The sequence below is a fragment of the Rhinatrema bivittatum genome, chromosome 9 (assembly GCF_901001135.1).
Source record: "Rhinatrema bivittatum chromosome 9, aRhiBiv1.1, whole genome shotgun sequence".
Classification (NCBI taxonomy): Eukaryota; Metazoa; Chordata; class Amphibia; order Gymnophiona; family Rhinatrematidae; genus Rhinatrema; species Rhinatrema bivittatum.
The window spans coordinates 169,000,529-169,027,129 of NC_042623.1; the positions used below are offsets into that span (position 1 = coordinate 169,000,529).

Here is a 26,601-nt window from a genome sequence, read left to right on the forward strand (position 1 = left end):
GTGAAGGGTATTGATTCCGCTTTCAGCTCATCTTTAATTTTTTTTTTTTTTTAAGGTGAATAATTATGGATTCCACGCGCAGATGTTGATCTATGCGCTGAGTTAGATATATGCGCGTAGATATGTTTATGCGCGGATGTAGAGTTATGCGCGGTATGCGCGTATGCGCGACGGTGAACTTATGCGTACTTGTAATCTGTGCGCGGAATTAAATTTCTGCGCAGTTTTAGTTGTATGCGCATATCTTTTTTATGTGGCGCGCACATGGGTTATCGGCGCCGATGTGTTCGGCGCCGTGCGCATAAGCCTCTTTATGCACATAAGCCTTTTGAGGGCGGCGCCTTGCGCATAATCCGGTTTGTATTCGGCGCCGTACGCGCAAGGTCTTCCGGCGCCGTACGCACAGGTACTTCCGGCGCCGTACGCGCTGGATCTTCCGGCGCCGTACGCGCTGGGTCTTCCGGCGCCGTATGCGCATCTGTTCGGCGCGGTGTTTTCTCTGCGCCATGCGCGTATTTGTTCGGCGCGGTGGTTTCCTCTGCGCCATGCGCGTATTTGTTTGGCGCGGTGGTTTTCTCTGCGCCATGCGCGTATTTGTTCGGCGCGGTGGTTTTCTCTGCGCCATGCGCGCCTGGAGCTATGAGCTACGCACAGACTCCATCCTCGGCGCCGGTATGTTCGTCTGTGCGCGGACGGTGCCGTAGGCGCATAAATCATCGGCGCCGAGGTTTCCACCTCCGATGAGGTATGTTGCGGCTCTATAGGCACTGGGGATTTTCAAGAACCCACTGGCCTTTGTTTTTTGCCTTTCCCTTACCTCCTAGAGTGGAGGACTTAGGATTTGACGGCAAAGCTTCTTTCTTCCGTTGGAGCCGATGCAGTTAGCGGACTAGGTCCTGAAGCCGGTGGCCGCTTGATTAATGCTCTAGATGATATCTTAGAGCGAACTTACCTTTGTCTCGATTATGAGTCAGTCCGAGACATTTATTATAGCGGTCCTAGTGACAGGGTTTGAACCCGATTTTGATATTTAAATTCTGTTTTTAAAACTGAGGAGAAATCAGCTCCGCGTGCGATCCCGCTCGCGGAAAAAACAGACTGAGGAGATTCTGTTACTTTCCTGCGCGGGAACACACGCGCAGCCGCAGAGAGCAAAGCTCTGTTCTCTGCTTTGACAAGCTCCGCCTCCCGGGCCTGATTGACAGATCCCATGACAGCATGGCTAATTCAGCCCTGCTATCGACGGGAAAATGTAATTCTAATAACTATTATAGTTTTATTAACGTTGACATTGGCTTGATACAGGAATACTGCTGTCAGCACAGAGGTATAGCAGGAGTGACAGCAGCGAGCCTGTTCTCTATCTCCATCTGCTGGTTGGCATGTATAACCCCCATTTGTCAGGACTCAAGGAAAGGAAATTTATCAGGTAAGTAGTAAGTTCACCATATACTTTTCAGAATATTTTTTCATGCACACCCCTAGAGGGAACAGCAGAGAAAAAACTCTTAAGATTCCTGTCACAAGAAGCAGTGAATAGCCAGACAAACCCAAGATCATAGTGCACAACCAAGTTCAGAAAATTGCTGCAAATTTTTTTATTCTCAGCATAGCTGGCATACATTTGTATATTCTTTTATAGCACTTGCTATTCACAACAGAATATCTTACAAACTTTAAGGTAATGTCTAGACAATTTCATGTGCTCTGTCTGTTTAAATGGCTTTTTCCTTACCTTTTCTATCACATTTTCCAACTCTCCTGTATTTTGCTAGAGTTTGATGTTTTCAGCCCTGTAAAGTCCATAATTTATCAAATTCCCCATTAAGCTCCGCAGAGCTCCAGCAAAATCTCTTTCTAAAATATCTCTTACCCATCTCATCTCCATGGCTGCCTCTGCTGCCATTTCCACCTGGCCTTTCATTTTCCTGCTTTGAAATGTCTCCTCCCTCTAACACACAGCTCTGCCATAATGTTCTGCACTCCTGGCCACCAAGCTTTACGCTGGCGAGAAAGGTGCCTTCATCCCCTTGAACGTCAAATTCTTCTTTTTTTTTTTAAACAAAGGTTTCAATGTGCAGATTATTAATATGTCAACTGACATCAAAGTAGGAAAAAGGCAACGTACTTTCCTACTTTCTAAAAGTTGTATTTTTTTAAGCTCCCTGTGAAGAAGATTCTGCCACTGCAGTTCCATGACAGCCTCTGCTGGAGCGAGTGTGCTTTCACTTACCTTCAGAGGCTGGGGCTCCAGCCACGGTGTGCATGAGTCTTACCTCTCTAAAGACTGGGCTGACCAGCGTGGAAAGACACTGAGACTTGGGCTGGCGTTTGATTGGCTCGGCCTGCTGGGCATTGAAACAAAGAAATATCAGGGCGGATGGTGGTGGCGTCTGCCACATGTTGGTAGCCTATGCTTTGATGATGACCCCAGCTCTCTTCTCACACAAGGCCAATGGCAACTGGTTGGGTTTTGCTGCTATAGTCGAAACTGGTTAATAGGTAACTGTTGCCAGAGTTTTTGTGACACCAGAATTATACCATCTGGCATGAAGCAGAGCCACAGAATGCATTGTGTCTCAGACAATAACACAGAAACCTAGGGCTCCAGCATCCTCCATGGCTTGGTGTTTTCCTTTTAAATTCCCCCTCCTACCTTGGGGGTCTCTCTACACCCCTGGTTCAAACTACCTAAAAAGGCTAGCAGGTCCGCTCTTAAGTGATTCCTGCTTCTGTCCCACCCCCAGTCAGCATGATGATTCCATGCAATTCCCATATCCCAATAGCCTGAAGGGCTCTTCTATAAAGCCACTGCACCCTCATCATTCTGGCACGAACATAAAAAAAACATAGAAATGAATATAAAATACTGGGTCAGACAGAGAGGGTCCAGCAAGCCCAATATCCTGTTTCCAATTCTGGCCAATCCAGTTTACACGGACTGGTCAGGATCCCAAATAGCAGACAGATCCCAGCAGCTTTCCCTAAATCTACCCTATTAATAATTATTTATGGGGTTTTCCTCCCGAGCTTGCCCAAACCTCTTAAGCCCAGTGTTGCCTTTACCACATTCCTCTGGCCATAAATTCCAGAACTTAATTGTGCGTTGTGTGAAAAAATATTTTTTCCAATTTGTTTAACATGTGCTACTTAGTCATTTCATGGCGCGTCCCCTAGTCGTCGTATTTTTTTGAAACAGTAAATCATCAACTCACATTTATCTGTTCTACTTCACTCGTGATTTTATAAGCCCTCAGCTGTGTCCTCTCCAAGCTGAAGAGTTCTGTCCTCCTCATAGGATTGCTAGTCCATCCCTTTATCATTTTCTTCACCCTTCTCTGTACCTTTTCTAGTTCGACTCAATCTTTTTTTTTTTGAGATGCGGTGACCAGAATTGCACACAGTAGCAAAACCCAGCAGTCTGGACTGATCCGTGTACGTACAGGGAAGCGGTATTATAATAATCATCATTTTATTCTCCATTCCCTTCCTAGTAATTCTTAACATTGTTTGCTTTTTTGACTGCTGCTGCATATTGAGCTAGGATAATGCCTGGATCTTTTTTCCTCGGTTGGTGACTCCTAATATGGAACCTAACATAGTGGAACTACAGTTTAGATTATTTTTCCCTGTTTGCATTACTTTGCAATTGTCTACATTGAATTTTATCTGACATTTGGATGCCTAAGCTCGCAAGGTCCTCCTGCAATTTCTCATAAGCCACTGATGATTTTACAACTTGGAATAATTGTGACATATGGAAATGTGATCACCTCACTCATTGTTCTCTTGTTTCAGATCATTTAAAAATATATTAAAAGCACTGGCCCCAGTATAGATACCTGGGCACGCCGCTATTTACTTCCTCCATTGAGAAAACTGACCATTCAGTCTTACTCTGTTTTATATCTTTAACCAGTTTGTAATCCACAATAGGACATTTCCTCCTATCCCATGTCTTTTTAATTTTCTTAAGAGTCTCTCATGAGGGATTTTGTCAAATGCAGTCTGAAAATCCAGATACACTATTTCCATCAGCTCACCATTATCCAACTGTTTATTAACCACTTCAAAAAAATATCACACACTGGTGCGGCAACACTTCCCTTGGGAAAATCCACATGAAACCATATCTGTGTATATGTTCAGTAATTTTGTTCTTTAGAATGGAACAGTTTATATGATCTTCCCCAGCACTGACGTCAGGCTCAATGATCCATGGGTTTCCAGATCACCCGTGGTATAATTCTGGTGTCACAAAAACTATGGCAACAGTGTACCTATTAACCGGTTTTATTTATTTACTTAAAACCTTTTCTATACCGTCGTTACGTTAGGTAACCATCACAACGGTTTACAGAGAGGCACGATAGAGAAAGATATGATTGGTATAGATTACAAATTAAACATGTGCCATCATGGTTCGATAACATTTGAATATAATAAACTATGCGTTTAATTTAAGCCTGTTTTGATTGGAAATTGCTAAGCGGTTCTAATTTAACATTAATATGGATTTGTATAGTAGCAAATCCCAACCAGTTGCCGTTGGCCTTGTGTGAGAAGAGGGCTGGGGTCATCATCATCATGGCATTACATTGGCAACCCTCCAGTCTTCAGGTATAGCAGTCTATTTTAATGATAGCTTACAAGTTATTATTATGTCTGCAATTTCATTGTGGATTTTTAGAACTCTGGGGTGTATACTGACTGGTCTAGGATCCTATTTAGTTTGCCAATTTACCCTATTACATCTTCAGTTTCACCTGTGATTTGTTTCAGCCCCTCAAAATAATTGCTATTAAATACCACTTCTGGCATGGGATCTCCCCGCTAAACTATGAAGCAAAAAATTCCTTTAGTCTTTCCGCCATGGCCTTGTCTTCTGTAAGTGCTCCTTTTACCCCTCGATCATCTAATGGCCCAACCAACTCCCTCACAGGCCTCCTGCTTCAGATGTATTTGAAAAAGGTTTTTATTATGAGTTTTTGCTTCTCCTGCCAGCTTCTTTTCAAATTCTCTTTTTGCCTGCTTTATTAATGTTTTGCATCTCAGTTACCAGTGTTTATGCTTTTTCCTATTTTCTTCATTTGGAACTTCTACATTTTTGAAAGATGTTCTTTTAGTTATAATAGACACTTTCACCTCACCTTTTAACAATGCTAGCAGTCATTTGGCCTTCCTTCTGCTTTTTATAATGCCAGGAATACATCAGGTCTGTGCTTCCAAGATGGTGTTTTTAAACAATGTCGTTGCCTGTTGTAAACTCTCAAAAGGATTTACGTGTGTAAAAATGGTTTATCGCAGCAGTTTTCAAAAAAACATTTACATGCTTTATGTGCACTTATGCACATAAAACCTATTGCCAATTTAATAGCATATTATAGCAATTTTCAAAAGCCCACTTATGCACTTAAAGTGCATTTACATACATAAAACCCAGTTTTAAGCATGAAATTCCTTTTGAAAATTATCCCCTAGCCTTTGCAACTGCATCTTTTAGCTTTTTCTAACCAATCTCCTCAATTTATCATAGTCTCCCTTTTAAAAAGATAAATGCTAGAACAATAGTTTTTCCTTATTGCTCTCCCTCCCGTTGTTGAGTCAAGTTTGATAACATTATGATCACTATTGCCAAGTGACCCCACTACTGATACTTCTTGCACCAGATCCTGCATTTCACTAAGGATTAGGTCTAAAATAACTCCCTCTCTCATCGCTTCCTGGACCAGCTACTCCATGAAGCAGTCATTTATTTTATCTAGAAACTTTACCGCCCTAGCATGTCCAGATGTGTCATGTACACAGGCAATAGTGGGGTAATTGAAATTTCCCATTATAATTCTTGCCAAAATGTGTTAGCTTCTCTAATTTCTGTTAGCATTTCATCATCTGTTCAATTTGGTCAGGGCAGATGGCTCTATACCCCCACTGCTATACTCTTCCCATCCCATGTGGAATTTCTAGCCACAAAGATTCCAAAGTGCATTTGGTCTCCTGCAGGATCTTTATGCTGTTACATGCGTGAGGCAGAGGTTTGAAGCGAAAACACAACCACCTAGCAACCCATGCCAGCAGTGTCATATGGGCTACTTGGGACAACACTGCAAATTTCACCCTCTTGAGCAAAAGATCAAGTAACAGGAGCTGCCTACAATGTGGCTCCTAATGGCTGCCTCTGGACTGCTAAGAGGAGGTGCAAGAACTGCTGGCACTATGGCCTGGGGTGCAGAGAAGACACTAGCCAGAATGCATGGGGGGAAAGGAAGAGGCAGGCTGGGGGAAGGGAGGGAAAGTGAAAGAGGCTGGCTGAAAGGAGGGACAAAAATAGTTGGAGCTATGGGGAGGAAAAAGCTGGAGTAATATGAGAACGCAGGGAAAAAGACAGTAAAATAAGAAGTGTGCCATGCACAATGTAGGGGTAAAATAATTTTGGCTGGCGCCAAAGGTTTGCAAATAACGTGTGTGGTACATGAACTAAGAAGACATTAGCAGAGGATTAAAAGGGAAGCTGTGGTTCAGAGAAACAAAACATGGAAACAGAGTTAAGCAGTAAGAGAGATGTGAAGTCTGACTTCACAGTCTGGCAGCCCTCTCCTCCCTGCAGATCATAGGGCGGAGGGGGCTCTGGCTCGGGCTCACCTTGTTGTGAACACTGTTTCCTCTGTGTGGCTTGTTCACAGAATTTGAACGGATGGTTGGTGGAAATGTCCACGTGGGGACCTGGTCTCGTTCATCAGAGTCTCCTTCTCTAGAAAAGGAAGAGCCTGTTAAAGGCAAAGAAAGTACTGTACAGGGAGAACACAGTCTGAGCTTTCCAATCTTTTCCCACTCAGCAGTGACAAAGTAATATATAAGCCTTTCACTGCCAAAGTGTTTATAATTTCCTGAGTCTTTTTGCAGTATAAGTTCCAAAGCATGATTTATATACCTTTCTTGTATTTTTTTTCCAGACAATCTTAAACTACTTTTTTTTTTAATTTAAAATTTTTATTGAAAGTGTAAACAGTAAACAACATCTATGGACAACAATGTTTGTCATTGTGAAACACAAACAAAAAGTACAATAAAGGCATATACTTTCACATGAATTTTGTGTCTTAATTACTCCCCAACCTCCCCTCCCTCCCTCCCCCCAGGGTAGAGCTGGCAGCCGCAGGTAAGAACAATAGCCAAACCTTTCCCAAAGAGAAATGCTCATATCCCCAGTGTATAATACTACGTACGCAGGTCTGCTGCCCAGTCATGTGGTGATGTTACTAAGCGATATCCAGTTCCTGTCTCCTGATTCAGCCAGGTGCGTATAGGGTGCCAAATCTGCTTATGGCGGAGACTCATATGTTTAGGTACTGCAACACGTTCGTGAAAATAGCATAGCCTGGACAGCCTCGCTCTTACATTCAGCTCTGTGGGCATGGTACAAGACCTCCATAGAAGTGCTAGTTGACAACATGCTGCCATTATAATATAATGTGCGGTCCTGCCCTTTATTGAGGAGACCTCTAAGGGTAACTTCAATAATGCCGTTTCCGGCGTGAGCAACACTCCTTCTCCAATGATAGACTGAATACTCGTTACTCGTGGGCAGGCCCACCACATGTGGAAATAAGTTCCAAGCTGACCACAACCTTTCCAACAATGTGGATCGTGCGTCTGCTGGAATTTATGTAAACGTGCTGGTGTATAATACCACCTAAACAGAAGCTCAGATAGCTCGCTATTTAAATCCCGCTCCCATGCTTTCATATATGCCGGCTTTTCTTGGGGGTCTTTATTTATATAGTTGTACAAATGGGAGATCGCCCTTTTGAAGTTGGCAGCTTGGTCGCACCAATGTTCAAGTTGTCTTCCTCAGGGCAAGATCACATCTCACTTGTTCCGCCACTAAAAAGTGCCTAAGTTGTAAATATGGAAAAACATCACCTGCCGATAAGTGATAGGTCTCCTGTAAAACGGAGAATGAGGAGAGCCCACCTCCCGCCCCAAACTGGGACATACGTGTTAAGCCTAGCTCCTCCCATGTATGAAACGCTTTAGTATATCTCCCCGCTGGAAAGCACGAATTGGCATAAGCATGGGAACTGTAGAAATAGCGTTGATTACCCACCCAAATCTTTCTCCATTGCCCCCATACCTTCAAAGTAGACTGTGGTAAACAGTTAATGGGAAGCCAGGATGAACGAGGTTGCCCCACTAAGGACAGTATAGGCATTCTCCCAATTAAACATTGTTCTGTCACTACCCACTGTTACTGCTCGCTCAATCAGATCTATGATTTTGCGGATATTATCCGCCACCATCCTCCCTGGGATAAATCCAGTTTGGTCAGTGTGAATTAGCCTAGCTATTATCGTGTTTAAACGCGTCGCCATTATTTTAGCTAAGAGCTTGAGATCCACATTTATAAGAGAAATTGGGCGATAAGAGCCACATTTTGTAAGATCTCTCCCGGGTTTCCCTTAAACTATTTTTAGCACAAACTGAACTCTCTATTGCACATTAAGTATAGACAGAAGTGGAATTTTAAAAAAAGAAAAATTCCAGTTTTGTTCCATAAAAAAACCCCTGATTTTCCACAGCAGGATAGAAAGCTCTGTGTTGAATTTATCTACAGAGATGCTCTACACATAGGGCCTGATTTACTAGATACAGAATGAAAGAAAAGCCTGAGAGCATCAGAGGTCATTTTCAAATGAGTTACGCATGTAAATGCAACATGCTATCATAGCAATTTTCAAAAGCCAATTACTTGAGTAAAGTGTACTAACGCAGGTAAATCCTATGGACAATTCAATGGCATATGCTGTAGCAATTTTCAAAAGCCCACGTACTCGAGAAAAGTGCATTTACACGTGTAAAACCCAGTTTCACTCAAGTAAATGCTTTTTAAAATCAGGCCCTAACAGGCCGATGCAATAAGATGCATATTAAAACAGCCATATATATGCGTATATGGACACGACGAGATGCGCTGAAATTTTATATCCTGCGCGCACGTACACATTATAAAACAGGCCTGATGCATGTATATGTGCTCTGCAGAGAAACGTCAGCAATTAGCTGTTCAAGTGAGGGAATTTTATAACCAGTCTGCCCAGTCTGTAGCTATGTTCTCTAGACCCCCCCTGGCTCTTTAACCTGCACTCCCCGCCAGTTAACCCAGACCCCTCAAGCAATTCATATATGGCTAGAATATTTTATTCAGACTTACACCTGATCAACAGCAGACGTAAATGTTTGTGCTGAAATGAACCAGCCACTCACCCATGCGCATAGCTACATAAGCACAGATATCTCTTGGCCCCACCCGAAAACACCCATTCCCCGTCCGCATTCCCTCCTTTTTTCCCCCCCCAATGCGAGATATTCGTGCATCGGTACTTGTGCGTGTATGTGGCAGCTTTATATAATCCACCGGGCATGCTTAACCAATACCCAAACGCGTTAACTCCCACTTTTGCCGCCTGTATCACTTTTAAAATTCACCTTAAAGTATCCAGTGAGAAATTAAGGGGTAGATTTTAAAAGGTGCACGCGGTTCCCGGCGCACGCACGCATGGATGAGCCGATTTTATAATAAATGTGCACGCGCATGTGCAGGTGGCGCATGCAAACTCCGCGCAGAGAGGCATTTGGGCCTTCTTCCCAGTTCCATCCCAGTCCGCTCCAATTAAGGAGCGGAGTGGGAGGAAATTCCCTTCACCCCACCTAAACTCCCTCTCTCCTCCCCATCCCCTGAACCCTACCTGTCTTTCTTTTTTTTTTTTTTTTGGTTTTAGAACTTACTTCAGACCCCCAGCTGGCTGGCGCGCGAGTCTTCGGGACGGCGTTCAATGGCGCTGTCCTGCCCCACCCCCGCTCCACCCCTCCCTGCCCAGACCCCAGCCCTTGGGCCCGTACCGGGGTTTACGCGCGTGGCCGGGCCTCTTTGAAAATTCACTCAGCACACGCCACGCCACGCCACGCGCGTACACCCCTGGATTTTACGCGCGCTGGCCCTTTAATATCTACCCTTAAATATTTTGGCCCTTGTAATTACCCGAACAGTCATGAGAAAAGCAGCTAAAGTATTTTTGGAGAACTGTATGGCAAATGGGTTAGAGAGCGGGGGACCTTTTTGTTTTCAGTTTTTATTTCAGTTTTCCTGGCAATTTCTCAATGTTTATGACAACGAACAAAATTGGGAGAAAAGCAATGGAGGGGGAAAAAAAAAAAAAAAGCTGCCTCTTTCCCCCACTGACTTCCTCCCATTTTTGTAGGTTATAATAAAAACGGAGAGGGCCCTGGGAAAAAATAAAATAAAAACTGAAAAAGTAAGCCCCAAAGCTAACATCCAAATCTTATGTAGATATTTATAGGGCCAACGTCAGGCTTTCCAGACATAATCTGTGGAGGAAGGGAGTACAGCTGGTGAGAAATGTATTCTGTTACTCCCGTAAAAGGCATCGCTCATCCATTGATTGTGTCGTGACCTTTCAGGTTGTGCCCTGAAGGGGACCTAACACAGCGAGCACAGCCCTTTCTCTCAGATATATAAAAATGAACACTCTGAAATGGCCTATTCCACTTTTGTCAAATAGTACAACAATGCTACTATGAAAACCAGAAGCAATTAAAGGAAATGCTATAGAAAAGTAAATAGTTTATCCCGCCATTACCACTGCTGTGTGCATAACCAAGGACACGGGGTTGGACTGTATAACCTCTTATTTGTGTTCCGTCCCACAGGGTAATAGTAGTAATAATTATTATTATTACTGAGTGATCATGCCTCATGAATGTCCCAAGTTACCACATCTTTCAAACCAGGTAAAATGATCCCAAGGAAGGTCAGTCCCCTGATGTCATACACGGCCAAAAGGCAGGGAGCAAAAAAGATGAGCACGGGTTCTAGATTTTCATTTGCTCCGACAGAACTGAAAAAGGGGGACATAGAGAAAAACCATAAATTCCAAACTTGGAAGAGAAGTCCATATCTGCTATTAATTAAGTTGAATTAGAAAATAGCCACTGCTATTACTAGCATCAGTAGCATGGGATAGACTTAGTTTTTGGGTACTTGCCAGGTTGGAAACAGGATGCTGGGCTTGATGGACCCTTGGTCTGACCCAGTATGGCATGTTCTTAACTATCACTCCATACATTTCCAGTTTTGACAAATAAACAGCCTTTCAAGTATATAAAGAAGCAGCCAGCCTGGTGGCCCTGGCGGCATTGCGATGCGCTGCCAGGCGGAAGGTCCCTGCTTCTAGCTCCATGTCGCACCTTCCGCTTCCTAGGTCGACTGGGTGTGGGGATGCGGTGGAGGTGACTCCTAATCTGCTTGGAAGTTTGAGGGGGCTGCTGAGCCTCTTTCCAGCTGGGGATATGTATCGGGCAGGTCTTAGGACAATTCAAAATGCACGCACAATCATCTGCATCTTGTTTACATTGGGCTTCCGGAAAGATTTTTTTTTTTGTTTATCTTCAACTAAAGAGTTACATTGCTATAAAATTGAAATCACCTGTAACTGTACCTCACCACCATTTCAAAGGCTGATAAAATGATATGAAGCTGGTAAAGGTTTGCTGTCCAGGCTTTACAAATGTATAGTATAATATGTTCTTTGCATTAGCTGATATAGTGGGGGGGGAAGGGGGGGGGTGAAGAGATTATTCAAGAAGAGATGTATAGTGTTAATGCTTAATTATAGGGCTAACTTTAAAAGCCCTGCGCATGTGAAAACCAGAAGATACGCGTGTGGCTGGGCCATGCGTGGATCCTAATAGGCTCACAGCCATGTGTGCAGCTCCCGGTATGTGAAGTGGTAGTAGTTTTGAGAAAAGGGGCGGGCCATAGACAGGTCGGGATGCCGCCGTTAGGCACCATCCCGCTGAAGTGCGTGCCGGGAGCTGACCGGCCCGCGCCAGTGGCTGCTGCTGTGGAGAGCAGGTAAGTAGAAAAACAACAAAAAAAAAAAAGTAGGGTAGCTAGTGGGGTTAGTAGGGGAAAAGGGAGGCAGGTTAGGTAGGGTTTTTAGGGAACTGGGGAAAAGGCCTAGTCTGTCGCCGCACGCATCTACTCATGTGTGAGGGCAGCGGATTTTGTAATGTGCGCATTTACACACGCATGTTGTAAAATTGGCGCATCCATGTGCACGCGCTGGGAACCACGTGCACAGATGCCCACGAACAGGTTTAATAAAGTTACCATCCCTGTGTATAAACTCATGAGAATATAGCTTTGCATGCGCTCCACTTGAGGATTACACATAGGGTGATATTTTTTCCCCTTAAGAGCCTTTAAGTCTACTATTGCAAAATCTGCTGGATGTCTAAAATGCGGGATGGATAATGCCATGGTCGTTCATTGTCTCTGGAAATGGTCATGTATACAGAAGTGTTGGGGAGTTGTTTTGCAGAACAATGTCTTGTCTTCTTGGGCATACACTGGAGGATCAGTTTATTGAAAGATGTTACAAATTATTTTTACTCGAAGAATTTTTGATAGCAAAATGCTGCAGTGTGACGAAATGGCTTGAGAAAGTGGGCCCTGACTTATTAATATGGAAAGCAGGGATGTTAGATCTGCTGCACATGGAATTTAAGACATCAACCTATGAAACCTGGAAAAGGGTGACTCATTTGGGGATCCCTTCCAGTGCATGCCCAAAAATGAGTGAAATTTTAGGTACCTTAGATGTGTTATACAGATGAGCGGTGCATGTTTTGTTGTATGTCCAGCATGAGCAGTGCCAGGATGCAGAATGTGTCCAGCAGCGGTTTGACATGGCGTTTGCTTCCTTGAGTGACTGACTGCTGCTAGTACTTATAAGTTTGGGATTTTGCAAATGGTAGGTCCAAAATTATTTTGTAACCTTGTTGTGATTGTGTTAATAATAAGAGTAGTACAAAAAATAAAATGGGGGAAACATTCCCAGCTAGTTGTGAATGAAGGCTCATAGCACCAGGATCACAGCCATGACTCTTGCCTGAGTTGAAGGCCCACAGGAGCACGAGGAAGCTGCAGAGTCAAAAAGCAAACAAACATATTGCTCAACTATTGAAAAGACTGACTGAAGTTTGCTGTCACTACTCCCAATACCCCTGACCAAACAGCAGCAGAAGTAAGCATTTGCTAAATCCCCACTACCAAACACGCACCATGGTAAACAATACAGCCCCATCTTCCCCAGGCTCCCCTGCCACTCAGGCCTCTTTTCTTATGCAGCCTTTCTGGTATGAAAGCCCACAAGAGGCTCAAGGCTCAAACATATAACTTTTGGCAAAAAAAAAGGAGCCTGTAAGCATCTATCCCTGCTGGATTTAGGATACTGAGCAAGGAAAATCAGGGGTCACCATTTACATTTTTTTTCTCTGAGCAGTGTATGGGAAAAGAGGGGGAAAACGTATTGCCGGTCTGCAAATTCCTTATGGCATTCAAGCTTAGAAGATGTGCACTTTTTGGTCATCACAGTTGTACTCCTTCTTGTGGTACTGCTCAAAGCAATCCTCATATTAAGCTTTGCCACAAAGTGGTCCATGTCTGATAACGTTTTCTCAGTGCACTGCTGAAAGGGGTTTTGTTTTTTTTAAGGCGTGAGGGAGGGGAATATGCAGTGTAAGGTAGAGTTCCTTGGAGCCCCACACCGTTCACTCTACTGCCGATAGTTTGAAATGAACAGGAGAGGGTGGTGCTAGCAGCAGGAGGAGAGAGTTAGAAATTCTGAGCCACTGGCATCACTTTCCTGTCAAATGGGCTACAGCAGGGAGAGGCCCTGGGAGTCAGGAGGAAAGACAAAAGTTGGGGGTGGGGGAAGGGAAAGAGAGAACTCAGAGATTGGGTGGGGACTCGGCCTCAGAGATTTAGTGGGAAAGCATGAGCTCAGGATTTGATGGGATTAATAGAGGCCCTAGATACTCTTGCCCCTTTCTTTACCCATCCCATAAGGTGCACCAAGCCCCAGCCTTGGCTCACTCCTAGAATTCGCTACCTACATTCCTGCGTCCACGCTGCAGCATTTGTGTGGCTAAAATCCCGGGCCTATGCAGATTTCATACATTTTTCATTTGTGCTGACCTCCTTCCAGTTTGCTGTTGCACTTTCCAAACAAGACTACTATGTCCATCTCTCGCATCCAACCCTTGCCATCTCTTTTCTACACGCTGTTACCTCCTCCTCCCCTTCGCTCTCTGCCCCGACTATGACGGACTACTTCCATGTTAAGGTTCACAAAATTAGTCTTCAGTTCTCAACCAGATTACATTTACCTCCCTCTCCCTCCCTTCTTTCCTCTACCCTTCCCCTAGCCTCCTCCACTATCACCTCCTTTCTTGAAGTCATAGAGGAAGAAACTGTCCATCTTCTCTCTTCTTCCAAACTCACTACTTGTTCCTCTGACCCTGTCCCCACTCAGTTCCTCAGCTCCATCTCCACTGCAGTCATCTTTTCCATCTATCACTCTCCACTGCTACTGCTCCTGCTGCCTTCAAAACATGCTATGATTAAACCACTCCTCAAAAAAAACCCTCACAGGACCCTACTTGTCCTGCAATTTTTTCATCCCAGCATCCTCCTCCATTTTGCTTCCAAACTACTTGAATGTGCTGTTCAGCACCACTTTCATCACTTTCTTGCATCTCAAGCATTCTTGATCCATCCCAGTCTGGTTTTCACCCTCTACATTCAACTGAAACAGCCCTTTCCAAATCCTCTAATGACCTATTTATGGCTAAAACCAAAGGCCTTTGCTCAGTCCTTATCCTCCTTGACCTATCTGCTACTTTTCACACCACAACCTCTCCCCTACAGGAAGCAGGAAGGTCTTCCAGAAAAGGAGACTGGGATTCTGGCAAACTCCCCTGGATTCAGTCAAAATCTTGATTCTGGTTTTCAGTGGGTGGCACTGAAGTGTCTATGATTACACTGGCATGACCTTCAAGCTCTCCTGCCTGAGATAAGTAGACCCTGGAAAGCATTTCTTTTGAGGAAAAACACACTTTCGATGTTGTCTATTGTGAAATCTTTCAGATGTTGAATGTGGTTTCAGAGGTAAGAGTAGCCAGGGTCTGATGATGCATTGTGTAGGGATCTTTCATAAGATCCACCACTTCTCGAACTGTTATCTCCAAAGAGATTTTCACCATTGCATGGCATGTCTGCAAGAGTTTCCGGCAGAGCTTCAAGAAGGCCAGAAACCCACAGCCATAATAATTTGCAGGCATCATTCTAAGCTTTACTGCATTTTCTGATGGTTCATTGCACCATCATCATCATCATACTAGCAGCACAAAATCCAAAAGTAGTTTACCTCTCTGGCAGACCATCCCCATACTACCAACACTGCCTACCACCAGTCGGAAGTTTATGCTAGGTCTCATCTCTCCTCCCCCGTGTCTAGTTTTAGGTCAGCTGACAGTCGCAGTGGGTGTCATGCAAACTGTTTATTAAACGGCATATGCTAGCTGAGAAAAAGACATTCATCTAAACAGTTCTGTTTTTAAATTACCCATGTCTCAGTAATTATCTGTGATGATCCAGAGAAAGGAAAGAAAACCATGCCAAAAAAAAAAAAAAACAAACTTATGATAATGTCATTTGAAAAACTGATGGCGCTGGCTCCATAGCTGGGCCACAGCGCTGTATCACAGGAGAACTGCGATCAAGCCTGACAGGTCTGGTTTGGCTCATGGAAGGGATGCATTCAAGCTCTGAGGAGCAAGGCAAAGCAGTTGCCTCTACTGTGGCAACACTTATTGGCGGAAGAGCAGCACTCAAAGATGACGACTTGGAGGAGACGTCCCCCTCCACTCCTCAACTAGGGAGGGCATGCTGGCTGAGGAGATAGGAAAAACAAAAAAGATATAGAAGTAAGAGCTTTCTTGGGAATGAAAGAACCTGTGAAGAGACACTCATACCATAACAGGCTGTGGAAAGGGCTCTGCCAGCAGAGCCAATAAATCTGTAACATCTGGATAATCCTATAATTAACATTCACGCATGGCTGACGCCATCTTCCAGCCTTCTGAGATACAGAACATAAGGACCAGTTGTGAGCAGTAAGAATACTTGTTCACTCTTATGCAAGCTTCAGCTCCTAAAGAACGTGACGCCTTCCTAAGGATATACGCAATGAATCACATAAGGAACGAAGGCAGATCTCGTGTTCTTCTCTATGACTGAAAGACAAGTAGCATTAGCCAGCGAGGGTCTTGCATGAGGAATCAGAACTGGGGCCGGCAGTAAGGGAACTATTACCGACACGAGAGAACAGTACACAGGCAGCCCAAAGAAAGGCACAGAAAGCATACATACATTTCAGAATCATCCGAGCTCGAGTCCTGGCCGTGTCCCTCAGATTTCCAGCGCTTGTACCGGTCTACCAGCTCCATCAGGAAGGAGGTTTTCTTGGTGTACCGGCTGATAAATTTGTGCTTCAGCAGTTCCTTCGCTGTTGGTCTCTGGGGCAGAGAGAAAGTAGGGGTGACGTGAAAAATGGGACATATAGAAAGTCAAAGAGTGCAGAAAAATAAGAGAAAGAAAAGAGGGGAGAGTAAGAGTGGATGTTATTATTATTAGGATTCTTTATGGATGTTATTTAACCTGATGGTCATAGTATTGTTTATATATTTTGTATGTTATTTTTTATATATTTATTATTTTTATATATGTTGCTCTGAGAACAGAATGTAAAAAGGGCGAGTTAGCAAATATATAAAGCAAGCTTGCTGTTACCCCCCCCCCCCCCCCCCATAGACAACATGACACATGATGACATCATCTGACAGTGCTGAACAAACCTTCTTTCTACGCTCATTGAGCTTTTGCTCTACTGAGCATGTGCGAGAATTCCTGCATGGGCGTTACCTCTTGAGATCCCTCAGTTCATATCAGAACTAAGTCTAGGAAAGTAGTCGACTCTCCAGGGAGGTCCAGCATGGCTAATTCATCCTGCTGTCTACAGAAAATAGTTTACAGTAAGCAAACTTGCTTTCTCCATCGACAAGCAGGACTGAATTAGCCATGACACGTGTGGAGTCACAAGCTGAATGTTGCAACAGAGTGTTTATCGAAAAAACAATCTGGACCACACCATGGAGTGTGGACTACTGCGTAAATAGATTATGCAAAACTGCTTGTTCAGATTTACTGTCACTTTTTGATAAATTGTACAGACAGGAATGGAACGTGAAGGTGTGCGCTAATGACTAAGTTGCAGCTTTGCAGATAAGTTCACTAGGAACTGCACTCAGATGAGTCACTGATGGAGCCATGGCTCTCACTTGATGAGCCTTGATAGAGACTGATTTGGATGCCTGCTACAGCATAACAATGTGCAATACAGTCTGCTAGCCAGTTGGACAATGTTTGTTTGGCTACTGCTATGCCCAATCAGTCAGCATCACAAGAGACAAATAGCTGTAAGGACTGACAATGTGGTTGGGTTATTTTTCTGTAATAAGCCAAGGCTCTTTCACAGTCTAAGGAATGAAGGGCTTTTTCACCTTTATGTGCATGAGGCCTTCGAAAGAAAGTAGGTAGGACAATGGCTTGATCTATATGAAAAGCTGATACCACCTTTGGTAGAAACTCTGGGTGCGTGCACTGTATCATGAAAGAATCGCATATAAGGAGTAATGAACTAAAGGCTGGAGTTCACAGACTCTTCTGGCTGACAATTATGACAAGGAATACTACTTTCCATATGAGAAATTTGATAGGAGCAGTCTTCAATTTTATTTGTTGTGTTTTATACCACTGTTCTGTAATCAATCACAATGGTTTACAATATAAAATAAATAAAACACAATGGCAGGTATATAAAATTAGGAAATACAAATAAATAACATCAATATAAAACAAGAAATCAAAGGTAAAAACATTATGAAAAAGATAAATCAAATTAGGATAAAACTTAATTAAATAAGATAAAATAAAAGTCAAGGTCGCCTCCCTCGCCATGATCTTTATGGCATTTGTAGGGTGAATTTCCATATAGCCCATGTGGTTGCAAATTATATGGGCACCTTTAGCACACATGCTTCACAAAATTTTTCAAAGGAAATGGGTCAAAGAGAAGCTTTATTGTGCCAGAACCACATTTAGGTCCTATGAAACAAAGTTTGACAACTGGAGCTTTCATGATCTTGGACAGCAGCACATGAGTTCAGATTATTCTACCCTCAATTTGAAAGTGGTAAGCCACTATGGCTCCGAGATTAACTCTCACTAATGAAGTACTGAGAACTGAGGAAGACAGAGAGAAAGTACTTAAGTAGGGCTTCTGGGTCACATATGAATGGGTCTAAGGAAGTCTATGGACACCAAGATGAGAACTGTTTCCATTTGAATTTGTAAGCTCTTCTAGTAGACCCAAACACTACTCTATCTTCAACCTCCTTGGGCAAGGAAAAGTGCAACCAGCAAGCATTCAACATCCATACTGTCAGGTTGAGGGAGAGAAGGTTCAGATGATTATAGACATCATTCCTCTTGAGTTACTAAGAATGGATCTGCCCAGATATGGATCAGAGGGGTGATGCACAACAGTAGCTGATATGCAAATCATACCTATCTGTACTATATTGGGGAAATAAAAATCAGTTGGGCCTAGTGCATGATACATTTTTGCAATGTCCTGGCAATCAGTGGAATCAGAAGGAAATTGTACATAAGATCTGCATGTCAATTGAGCTGAAAAGCATTCTAAGTCGATCTGAGTTCACTGGGCAGACTGGAACAAAACCTTACTACGTTTGTTTTCCTCTAACATGAAGAGGTTGATTGCTGGAAGTCCCCATAAACTGAACCATCTGTTGGCAGTTGATTGTTGCAGGGTCCACTTGTGTGGGTGAAACACTCTGCTGAGGCAATCGACTAACATGTTGGAAATTCTTGGAAGGTAGGCTGCTTGAAGGACGGTTGATATTTCCATGTCCATATCTTTATCGCCTCTTGGCAGAAGGGCTACATGCCACCCTGTTTGTTCACATACATACAACATGGCTACCTGACAGTTTGAATGAGAATGCTCTTCCTCTGGAGGAAGATTGTCAAAGTATATCTGATTGTTCTCAGTTCTAGGAGGTTGATCTGAAATTGTCTTTCTATTAATGACCAAGTCCCTTGAGTTTAGTACAGGCCTGTATGTGCCCCATTCCTTTCATGGGAAGCATTCATTACCAATATAACTTGGTAATGAAGAAGTCAAAGTGGCACCCCCTGTTAGAGGATGAAGGTCATGCCTTGCAAGATGTCTACTGATATCAAGGACTGAAATTGGGCCCTTGGGTAAATCTATGCTGGCTGTGTCCCATTAAACCATGTCTATCGAACTGTTCTGTGATTTTTATTTTTTATAACAGTTTCCACAATTTTTCCTGGTACAGAATTCAGGCACACTGGTCCATATTTTCCTGGATCGCTGCTGGAACTTTTTTAAATATCAGAGTTACATTGGCCACCGTCTTGTCTTCAGGTACAATGGATGATTTTAAATAATAGGTTACAAATTAATTGTAATAGGTCTGAAATTTCATGTTTTAGTTCTTTCAGAACCCTGGGATGTATACCATCTGGTCCAGGTAATATACTACCCTTCAGTTTATCAATCTGGCCTACTACATCTTCCAGGCTTACTGTGATTTGGTTCAGTTCATCTGAAAACATCACCCTTTAAAACTGTCTCCGGAGTAGGTATCTCCCCAACATCCTCTTCAGTAAACACAGAAGCAAAGAATTTGCTTAGTCTTTCCATAATGGCCTTATCTTCCTAGAGTGCCCCTTTAACCCCTCTAGCATCTATCAGTGCAACCAACTCCCTCACAGGCTTTCTGCTTCGGATATATTTTAAAAGGTTTTTATTTTGAGTTTTTACCTCTACAGCCAACTTCTTTTCAAATTCTCTCTTAGCCTGTCTTATCAATGTCTTGCATTTAACTTGCCAAAGCTTATGCTATCTTATTTTCTTCTGATGGATCCTTCTTCTAATTTTTGAATCAAGATCTTTTGGCTAAAATAGCTTCTTTCACCTCACTTTTTAACCCTGCCTCCAAGCACTGCTGGCACAAGTTAGAGGGCACGCCAGGCTAAGGTGCTTGAATGTGACAGGTGGTACAGGGGGAAACGCTCTTAGGTTTCTTACCGACAGGCACCATCAGTCTTGTCAGTACGCTTAACAGGCGACTGAAGATGTGTGTCCAGCTGAATTCACACTGTAAAATATATGCGTCCAAACTTGAGGCATCTGAAATTTAGGTGCCAGAAATTTAGGGGTTGCAAAGCAAGACATCCCAAGTGCACAATAATGTGCCCAAATTGTGCACACAGGCAAGGACTTGGAAGCCACTATCACCTGGATGCCCAAGTAGGCATCTGACTAAGCATGCAAAAACTGGGCGCACGCCTGGACTCACAGCCAGACGTGCTTGTACGTACCCAACAGTCTTGAAGAGGGCAGCCTAATGCACAGGAAACGGCGCGCGAAAATGCCACAAACAGAAAAGCCTAACAGCGGGACCTAGTCCATACAGGCTGCTCAACTCGCCAGGCTGCCAACATCCTTTAACCTCCCTCAGGGGCGGGAATGAACATCAGAACAGTGCGAGCACAAAGGCCTTACAAACAACCCTTCTACTCTGCCTTTTTTTTTTTTTTTTTTTTTTTTTTTTTTAAGCCTTACCTGAGCTCAGCTCTTTGCAGCTGAGTACAGAGATGGTCTCTGGATGTGGGGGGGAGAGGGCATATACCATCACCGCCACACTCAGCTTCCTGCACCCGCTGCCTTTCAGCTGTTTTAACAGCTAAGTCCATGCCAGCTGCGAAAGCCAGCTACCAGACCAAGGGACCACGGAAATCACCTCAGGAATTCCCAGCTGGGGGAGGGACCATTTATCACCGCAGGAGACCAGGGCTAATTAAATTTCCTTTTATTTCTCCTCCTAAAGCTTGAAGCAATCCCCAGTAAGGAGATGCACATCCACCATCTGCTGGAGACAGAGAATACTGGCAGGCTAATGTCAGTGGAGGGGTATATATATACTATGATGTCCGTTTGCTCCGACTCCACCTGCTGGTAGAGGTGCATAACCCACTGGTTCTGGATTCATCTGACTGGATGCTAAGAAAAGGAGAGTTTGAAGGGCTGCTAAAGCAGCAAGCCAACAAAATAATTGAAAAAAAGGTATGAAAATAAAAATAGGAGAAAACATTTCTTGGACAGAGTGTACACATCTGTGCTGAGGCTTAGAAAAAAATGACTGAGGGATCTCACAAGGCAATGCCCACATGGGAATTCCCACACATGCTCAGTAGAGCAAAAGCTCTGTGAGCTTAGAGAGAAGGGTCTGTTCAGCGCTGTCTGATGATGTCATGGCTAACTCAGCCCTGCTTGTCAAGGGAGAAATTATAATAAATAATGAAAGAAGGGAAAGTAGAACATGGACAAATGAAGTAAAAAAAAAACAAACCACTAGGAGAGGGAGAAGAAAGGGAAGAGGGATAAGAATGTTAGTAGAAAGACTGTTAACTTGAAACTTGTCCATTGCTTATGGCTCTCAGAATGTTACAGATTTTGTTCTGGGAATGATTTTTCTACCTGCTAGAGGAAGGCTGTGTTCTACTTACAAATCGTGGGTCCTTGTTGAGGCAGGCATCCACAAACTCTTTAAAGGGTTTGCTGTTGTGTCCCTCCAGGGTGGGTGGGTTGTTTTTGGGAATAAGGAAAAGAACTCTCATGGGATGGAGGTCAGAGTTTGGAGGTTCCCCTTTGGCTAGCTCAATGGCTGTTATCCCCAAGGACCAGATATCCGCCTAAAAGAGAGCCAAAGACATAATGCAAGACAGAACGTGCAAAGTGGAGCCTCTCAACCAAATCAGAAACAGAGAGCAGGATGCTCCAGAATTAGTAGGAGCTTGTTATGAGCTTTGGAAGATGCCTGTCATAGTACACATGCTAATCCTTGGCCTCAGGCTGGATGAAGGTCTTCACTGACCAGCTGTGACGCAGAAGACACACTCTCTCATAGTCACTACAGAACTCTGCTCTGCTTGGAAGCTAAACAGCTTTTCTAATATGTGTAATGTTAGTTATACCCTCCCAATTAAACCTGGCTACCCCTAAAAGAAATACTTTGTATGAGCGCAGAAGAGATTTACTCCTAAGCCCTATGGTAGGTGGTTAAAAAGTGAGCTCTGACCACGCTGGTGTGTGTTGTTACACCAGCGTGCTATGCTCCTAGAAAGCCACTATTATAAAATCAATGAGCAAACACACACTCAAGAAAACATTTCCCCATTATTAGATCACCTGGATTGTAAGCACGAGAGTAGGGAGTAGCCTCCGCCCCTGTAGTGTTTGTTGTTCATGTGTGTCTATGCCTTGTATTCTCTGATCTCCCTAATCTTGGACAGACCTGTGTACATTGATGGCATCCCACAAACATTTTAAATGTCATCATTAAAGAAATGCTCAGTTCACCTGTTATGTGACCTTAGATTTGGTATCTAAATGTTCCCTCTGAATAAAAATTAAATAAGTGCTTTGTAGCTGCAGCTCCTTAGACAGGCATTTCAAACTACTCAACTCAAATAGCATGCAGTTCTCGCTCTGGGCATATGCCTGCAAGATGACAAAAGCCATGACTTGTTCTCACCACCAGAGCTTCAGACACTGTCAGCTGCCTGCTACATCTGGCTGAGCCTCCTGTGTAGCTGCTCCAACAGCGCATAGCTTCAGATACACGCAGGGGCATTTGGGCGGCTAGGCCAGTGTTTCAAATGTATTTATTAAGAACATAAGAAAATGCCATACTGGGTCAGACCAAGGGTCCATCAAGCCCAGCATCCTGTTTCCAACAGTGGCCAATCCAGGCCATAAGAACCTGGCAAGTACCCAAAAGCTAATTCCATGTTACCATTGCTAATGGCAGTGGCTATTCTCTAAGTGAACTTAATAGCAGGTAATGGACTTCTCCTCCAAAAACTTATCCAATCCTTTTTTAAACACAGCTATACCAACTGCACTAACCACATCCTCTGGCAACAAATTCCAGAGTTTAATTGTGCGTTGAGTAAAAAAGAACTTTCTCCGATTAGTTTTAAATGTGCCCCATGCTAACTTCATGGAGTGCCCCCTAGTCTTTCTATTATCCGAAAGAGTAAATAACCGATTCACATTATCCCGTTCTAGACCTCTCATAATTTTAAACATCTCTATCATATCCCCCCCCTCAGTCGTCTCTTCTCCAAGCTGAAAAGTCCTAACCTCTTTAGTCTTTCCTCATAGGGGAGCTGTTCCATTCTCTTTATCATTTTGGTAGCCCTTCTCTGTACCTTCTCCATCGCAATTATATCTTTTTTGAGATGCGGCGACCAGAATTGTACACAGTATTCAAGGTGCGGTCTCACCATGGAGCGATACAGAGGCATTATGACATTTTCCATTTTATTCACCATTCCCTTTCTAGACATGTTATATACCGCCATTCCATGTAACGATCACAACAGTTTACAAAAATAACATTCATAAATCAAATTAGAACGTAACGTAGGGTTACAAATGTAAAAGTTGTGAATGCCTGCTTATGACTATCAAGTGAGATGGTCTAATGCATGTTATTGCACTAAAGGTCTAGGACATATGGCCTGAAGTAGGAAGATGTGAATCAGTTATTTACACTTTCGAATAATAGAAGGACTAAGGGGCATTCCATGAAGTTAGCAAGTAGTACATTCAAGACTAATCGGAGAAAATTCTTTTTCACTCAATGCACAATAAATCTCTGGAATTTGTTGCCAGAGGATGTGGTTAGTGTAGTTGGGTTCAAAAAAGGTTTGGATAAGTTCTTGGAGGAGAAGTCCATTAACGGCTATTAATCAAGTTCACTTAGGGAATAGCCACTGCTATTAATTGCATCAGTAGCATGGAATCTTCTTGGTGTTTGGGTAATTGCCAGGTTCTTGTGGCCTGGATTGGAAACAGGATGCTGGGCTTGATGGACCCTTGGTCTAACCCAGCATGGCAATTTCTTATGTTCTTAAATATAACAAATTTCACATATTAGTCAGCACAATGATTTTTACAAGCAGGAAGAGGCTAGCTGGCCACATCGGTTTGACACTGCTGTCCAGATGGGGTCTGGTATGCCACAGAGGTACCATGTACGACAACAGAGAAGGCAGATGTTGCTACTGTGATGGCCCCCATCAGCCACAAAGCACAACACCTAAAGATTTTCTCAGAGACGTCCATCTAGCCCTTGAGGCCAGTGACGATTCCCATAGCCATGTGGGATGGGAGGAGGAGATTTTGAGAAGGGGTTGAAGTGATGCTGGGGGCAGAACAAATAATCCCTTGCTCTATCCCATGTACTGGAACACGAGATGAGCAGAGCTGCTTCGTTTGACCAGGCCTAAATGATGCCCCCTTCAGACCACACCAGGTCAGGCTGCTGCTCTCCTCAAGGGCAGCAGCGTCGCAACAGCAGCTCAGGATTCCTGGCAGTGAGAGAGACCACTTTAATTTATTTTTCAAAATTCAGTTGACTCTTAATTTAAAAAAACAAAACCATTAAATTACACTTTGTTCATTCCTGAAGAGTCAAAGTTCTAATTTTCTAGAAGGGTTTTGGGCTTTTAAAGCTGTAGTCATTGACTTCTCTTTCAACGCTGATACTGCTATGTTTCTGTAAGCTCTGTTTGCTAAAAATAATATAGATTTGGTTTGGGTTTTCTCTGGTATTATTTGTAACTTGAGTTTATTGTATTTTATCTTTTGTCTGTTTGTAAACTGCTCTGAGAAAATATTGGAAAAACAGTGCAGAACGGTTGTGCTTATCCCCTTCCAAGTCCCACACAAGTATCACACTGATCTATGTAAAGCATGAATTCTGCACAAATGGCCAAAGAGTAGATCTTCATCAGAAGACCATGCTAGTGTCACACTGATGTGTGTGAAGAAGGAATACAGCACGGACAGGTGAAGAGTGAATCTGGGGAGAGATCTTGCAGATGTTCTAGAAGAACAAGTCTAGGAGAGCTCTTAAAGGCAGAACAGATTTAGGGTCTGCAGCTCTAACAAGGTCTCTCAGAATGTATGTATGTATTTTATTTATAATTTATATTTTACGTGAGCGAACAAACACACCTTAAAGTCGTATGCAGACTGTTTAATGACCTCTGGTGCCATCCAAAACGGTGTCCCCACGAATGTGTTCCTCTTGATCTGGGTGTCTGTCAGTTGCCCTGCCACTCCAAAATCAGCCAGTTTCACTTCTCCTTGTTCTGACAGTAGCACATTTGCAGCTACTCAAGGTAAAGAAAACAAACAAAGATCCAAATCAGCAATCAAGCCCCTGAATCTGCTCCTGCCTGTCCTTAGTAAGCCTTTCCCAGGCTAATCCATGGGGCTGAAAGCAGACAGAGAGGGATACAACCCAAGCATCCAAATATGTTTTATTCTTGGTTCATCGCATTGATTTACTTTTGTCAGACATTGCATTTCATCACGTTAATAAATAATAGTGAGCACACAGACCCTCTGCTCTAACATTTTCAGCCCCAGTTGACCCAAACACAACACTTTCAGGGTTACAGTAAACTGGGTTCTCACCCCAACTCCTACTGTTAGGAGTCTCTCTGCAGATTCATCTGGCTAGAGATGGAAAGTGAGGCTAGAGAGGCAGACTAGGGACCACTCAATACCAGCAACCTTACATGAGATAAGGGGAGGATCAGCTAAGCTCTGTGCTCAGAGCAGAAAAAGGTCATGGACTTCAATGCCGGTCTCGACATCCTCATTTTCAGGCAGCCGATACACAGGACACCAGCTGGCCATGGCTACTCCCATCACAGGGGGGCTACTGTACAACCACACATGGCTGAGCGAGTGTACACCGCAGACAGGTTAAACTAGAGCAGCCTCCCCGTGGGTGCTGGGCCCTGCGGGAGATGCTGTACAGACAAGTCAAACTGCGCGGTCTCACCTTTGATGTCGCGGTGGATCTTCCTCTCACAGTGCAGATAATCTAAACCCTTCAGGATCTCCCGCAGGATTGTGGCAATGTAAGTCTCCTCCAATGGTCCAGGCCTCAGCTACACAAGGAACAGAGAAGATGACGAAGCGAGAGTTAAAAAAGCACACTCATTTGAAGCGGGACTTTCTTTTAACTCAAGTCTGGAGGCAGATTTACTTGCCACAACAAAAGGGTGAATGTAACTAACTTGCAATAAATATATATATATTTTTTTAATGATCTCATGTTATCTGTGTTTAGACATGAAAATAAAACAGAAGACGACTTTTAGATTTGGATACATGGAATATTCTAACTTCCAGAGGAACCTCTGAGGAAGGTCTGCACCTGCCATGTGACAGGACGCTGTCAGGCCCCAAAACTACTTTAGGGGGAATTTTCAATTTGCTTTTACAGTCCTATGCTTTGAAAAGACAAGCCCTGGAAACTGATGGTTTTATGTCAAAGCGTGGCTGTGCTGTTTGGCACACAGTTAGGGACTGATCAACTATGGCGCGCTATCATTAACACAGGCAAAAACAGCTGGATGTGTGTGCATTCGTAAATCGTGCACTTGTTAATCAGGTTCACATTCAGTAAGCCAGCGAG

General features: G+C 43.5%; 1 protein-coding gene across 6 annotated transcripts in view; it reads right to left on the reverse strand.

Moving 5' to 3' along the window:
• STK25 (serine/threonine kinase 25) overlaps nt 1-26,601 on the reverse strand; it is a 116,785-nt gene that overhangs the window by 11,258 nt on the left and 78,926 nt on the right. For 4 of the 6 annotated variants that reach the window (XM_029615261.1, XM_029615259.1, XM_029615260.1 and 1 more), the window contains exons 5-10: nt 25,963-26,071; nt 25,125-25,282; nt 21,605-21,790; nt 16,295-16,440; nt 6,643-6,751; nt 2,277-2,348 (exon numbers count right to left, since the gene is read on the reverse strand). In XM_029615261.1, coding sequence (XP_029471121.1) covers nt 2,277-2,348; nt 6,643-6,751; nt 16,295-16,440; nt 21,605-21,790; nt 25,125-25,282; nt 25,963-26,071 — 780 coding nt within the window. The remainder of the gene's footprint in view (nt 1-2,276; nt 2,349-6,642; nt 6,752-16,294; nt 16,441-21,604; nt 21,791-25,124; nt 25,283-25,962; nt 26,072-26,601) is intronic. The other 2 variants (XM_029615262.1, XM_029615265.1) reach the window with 2 other exon arrangements.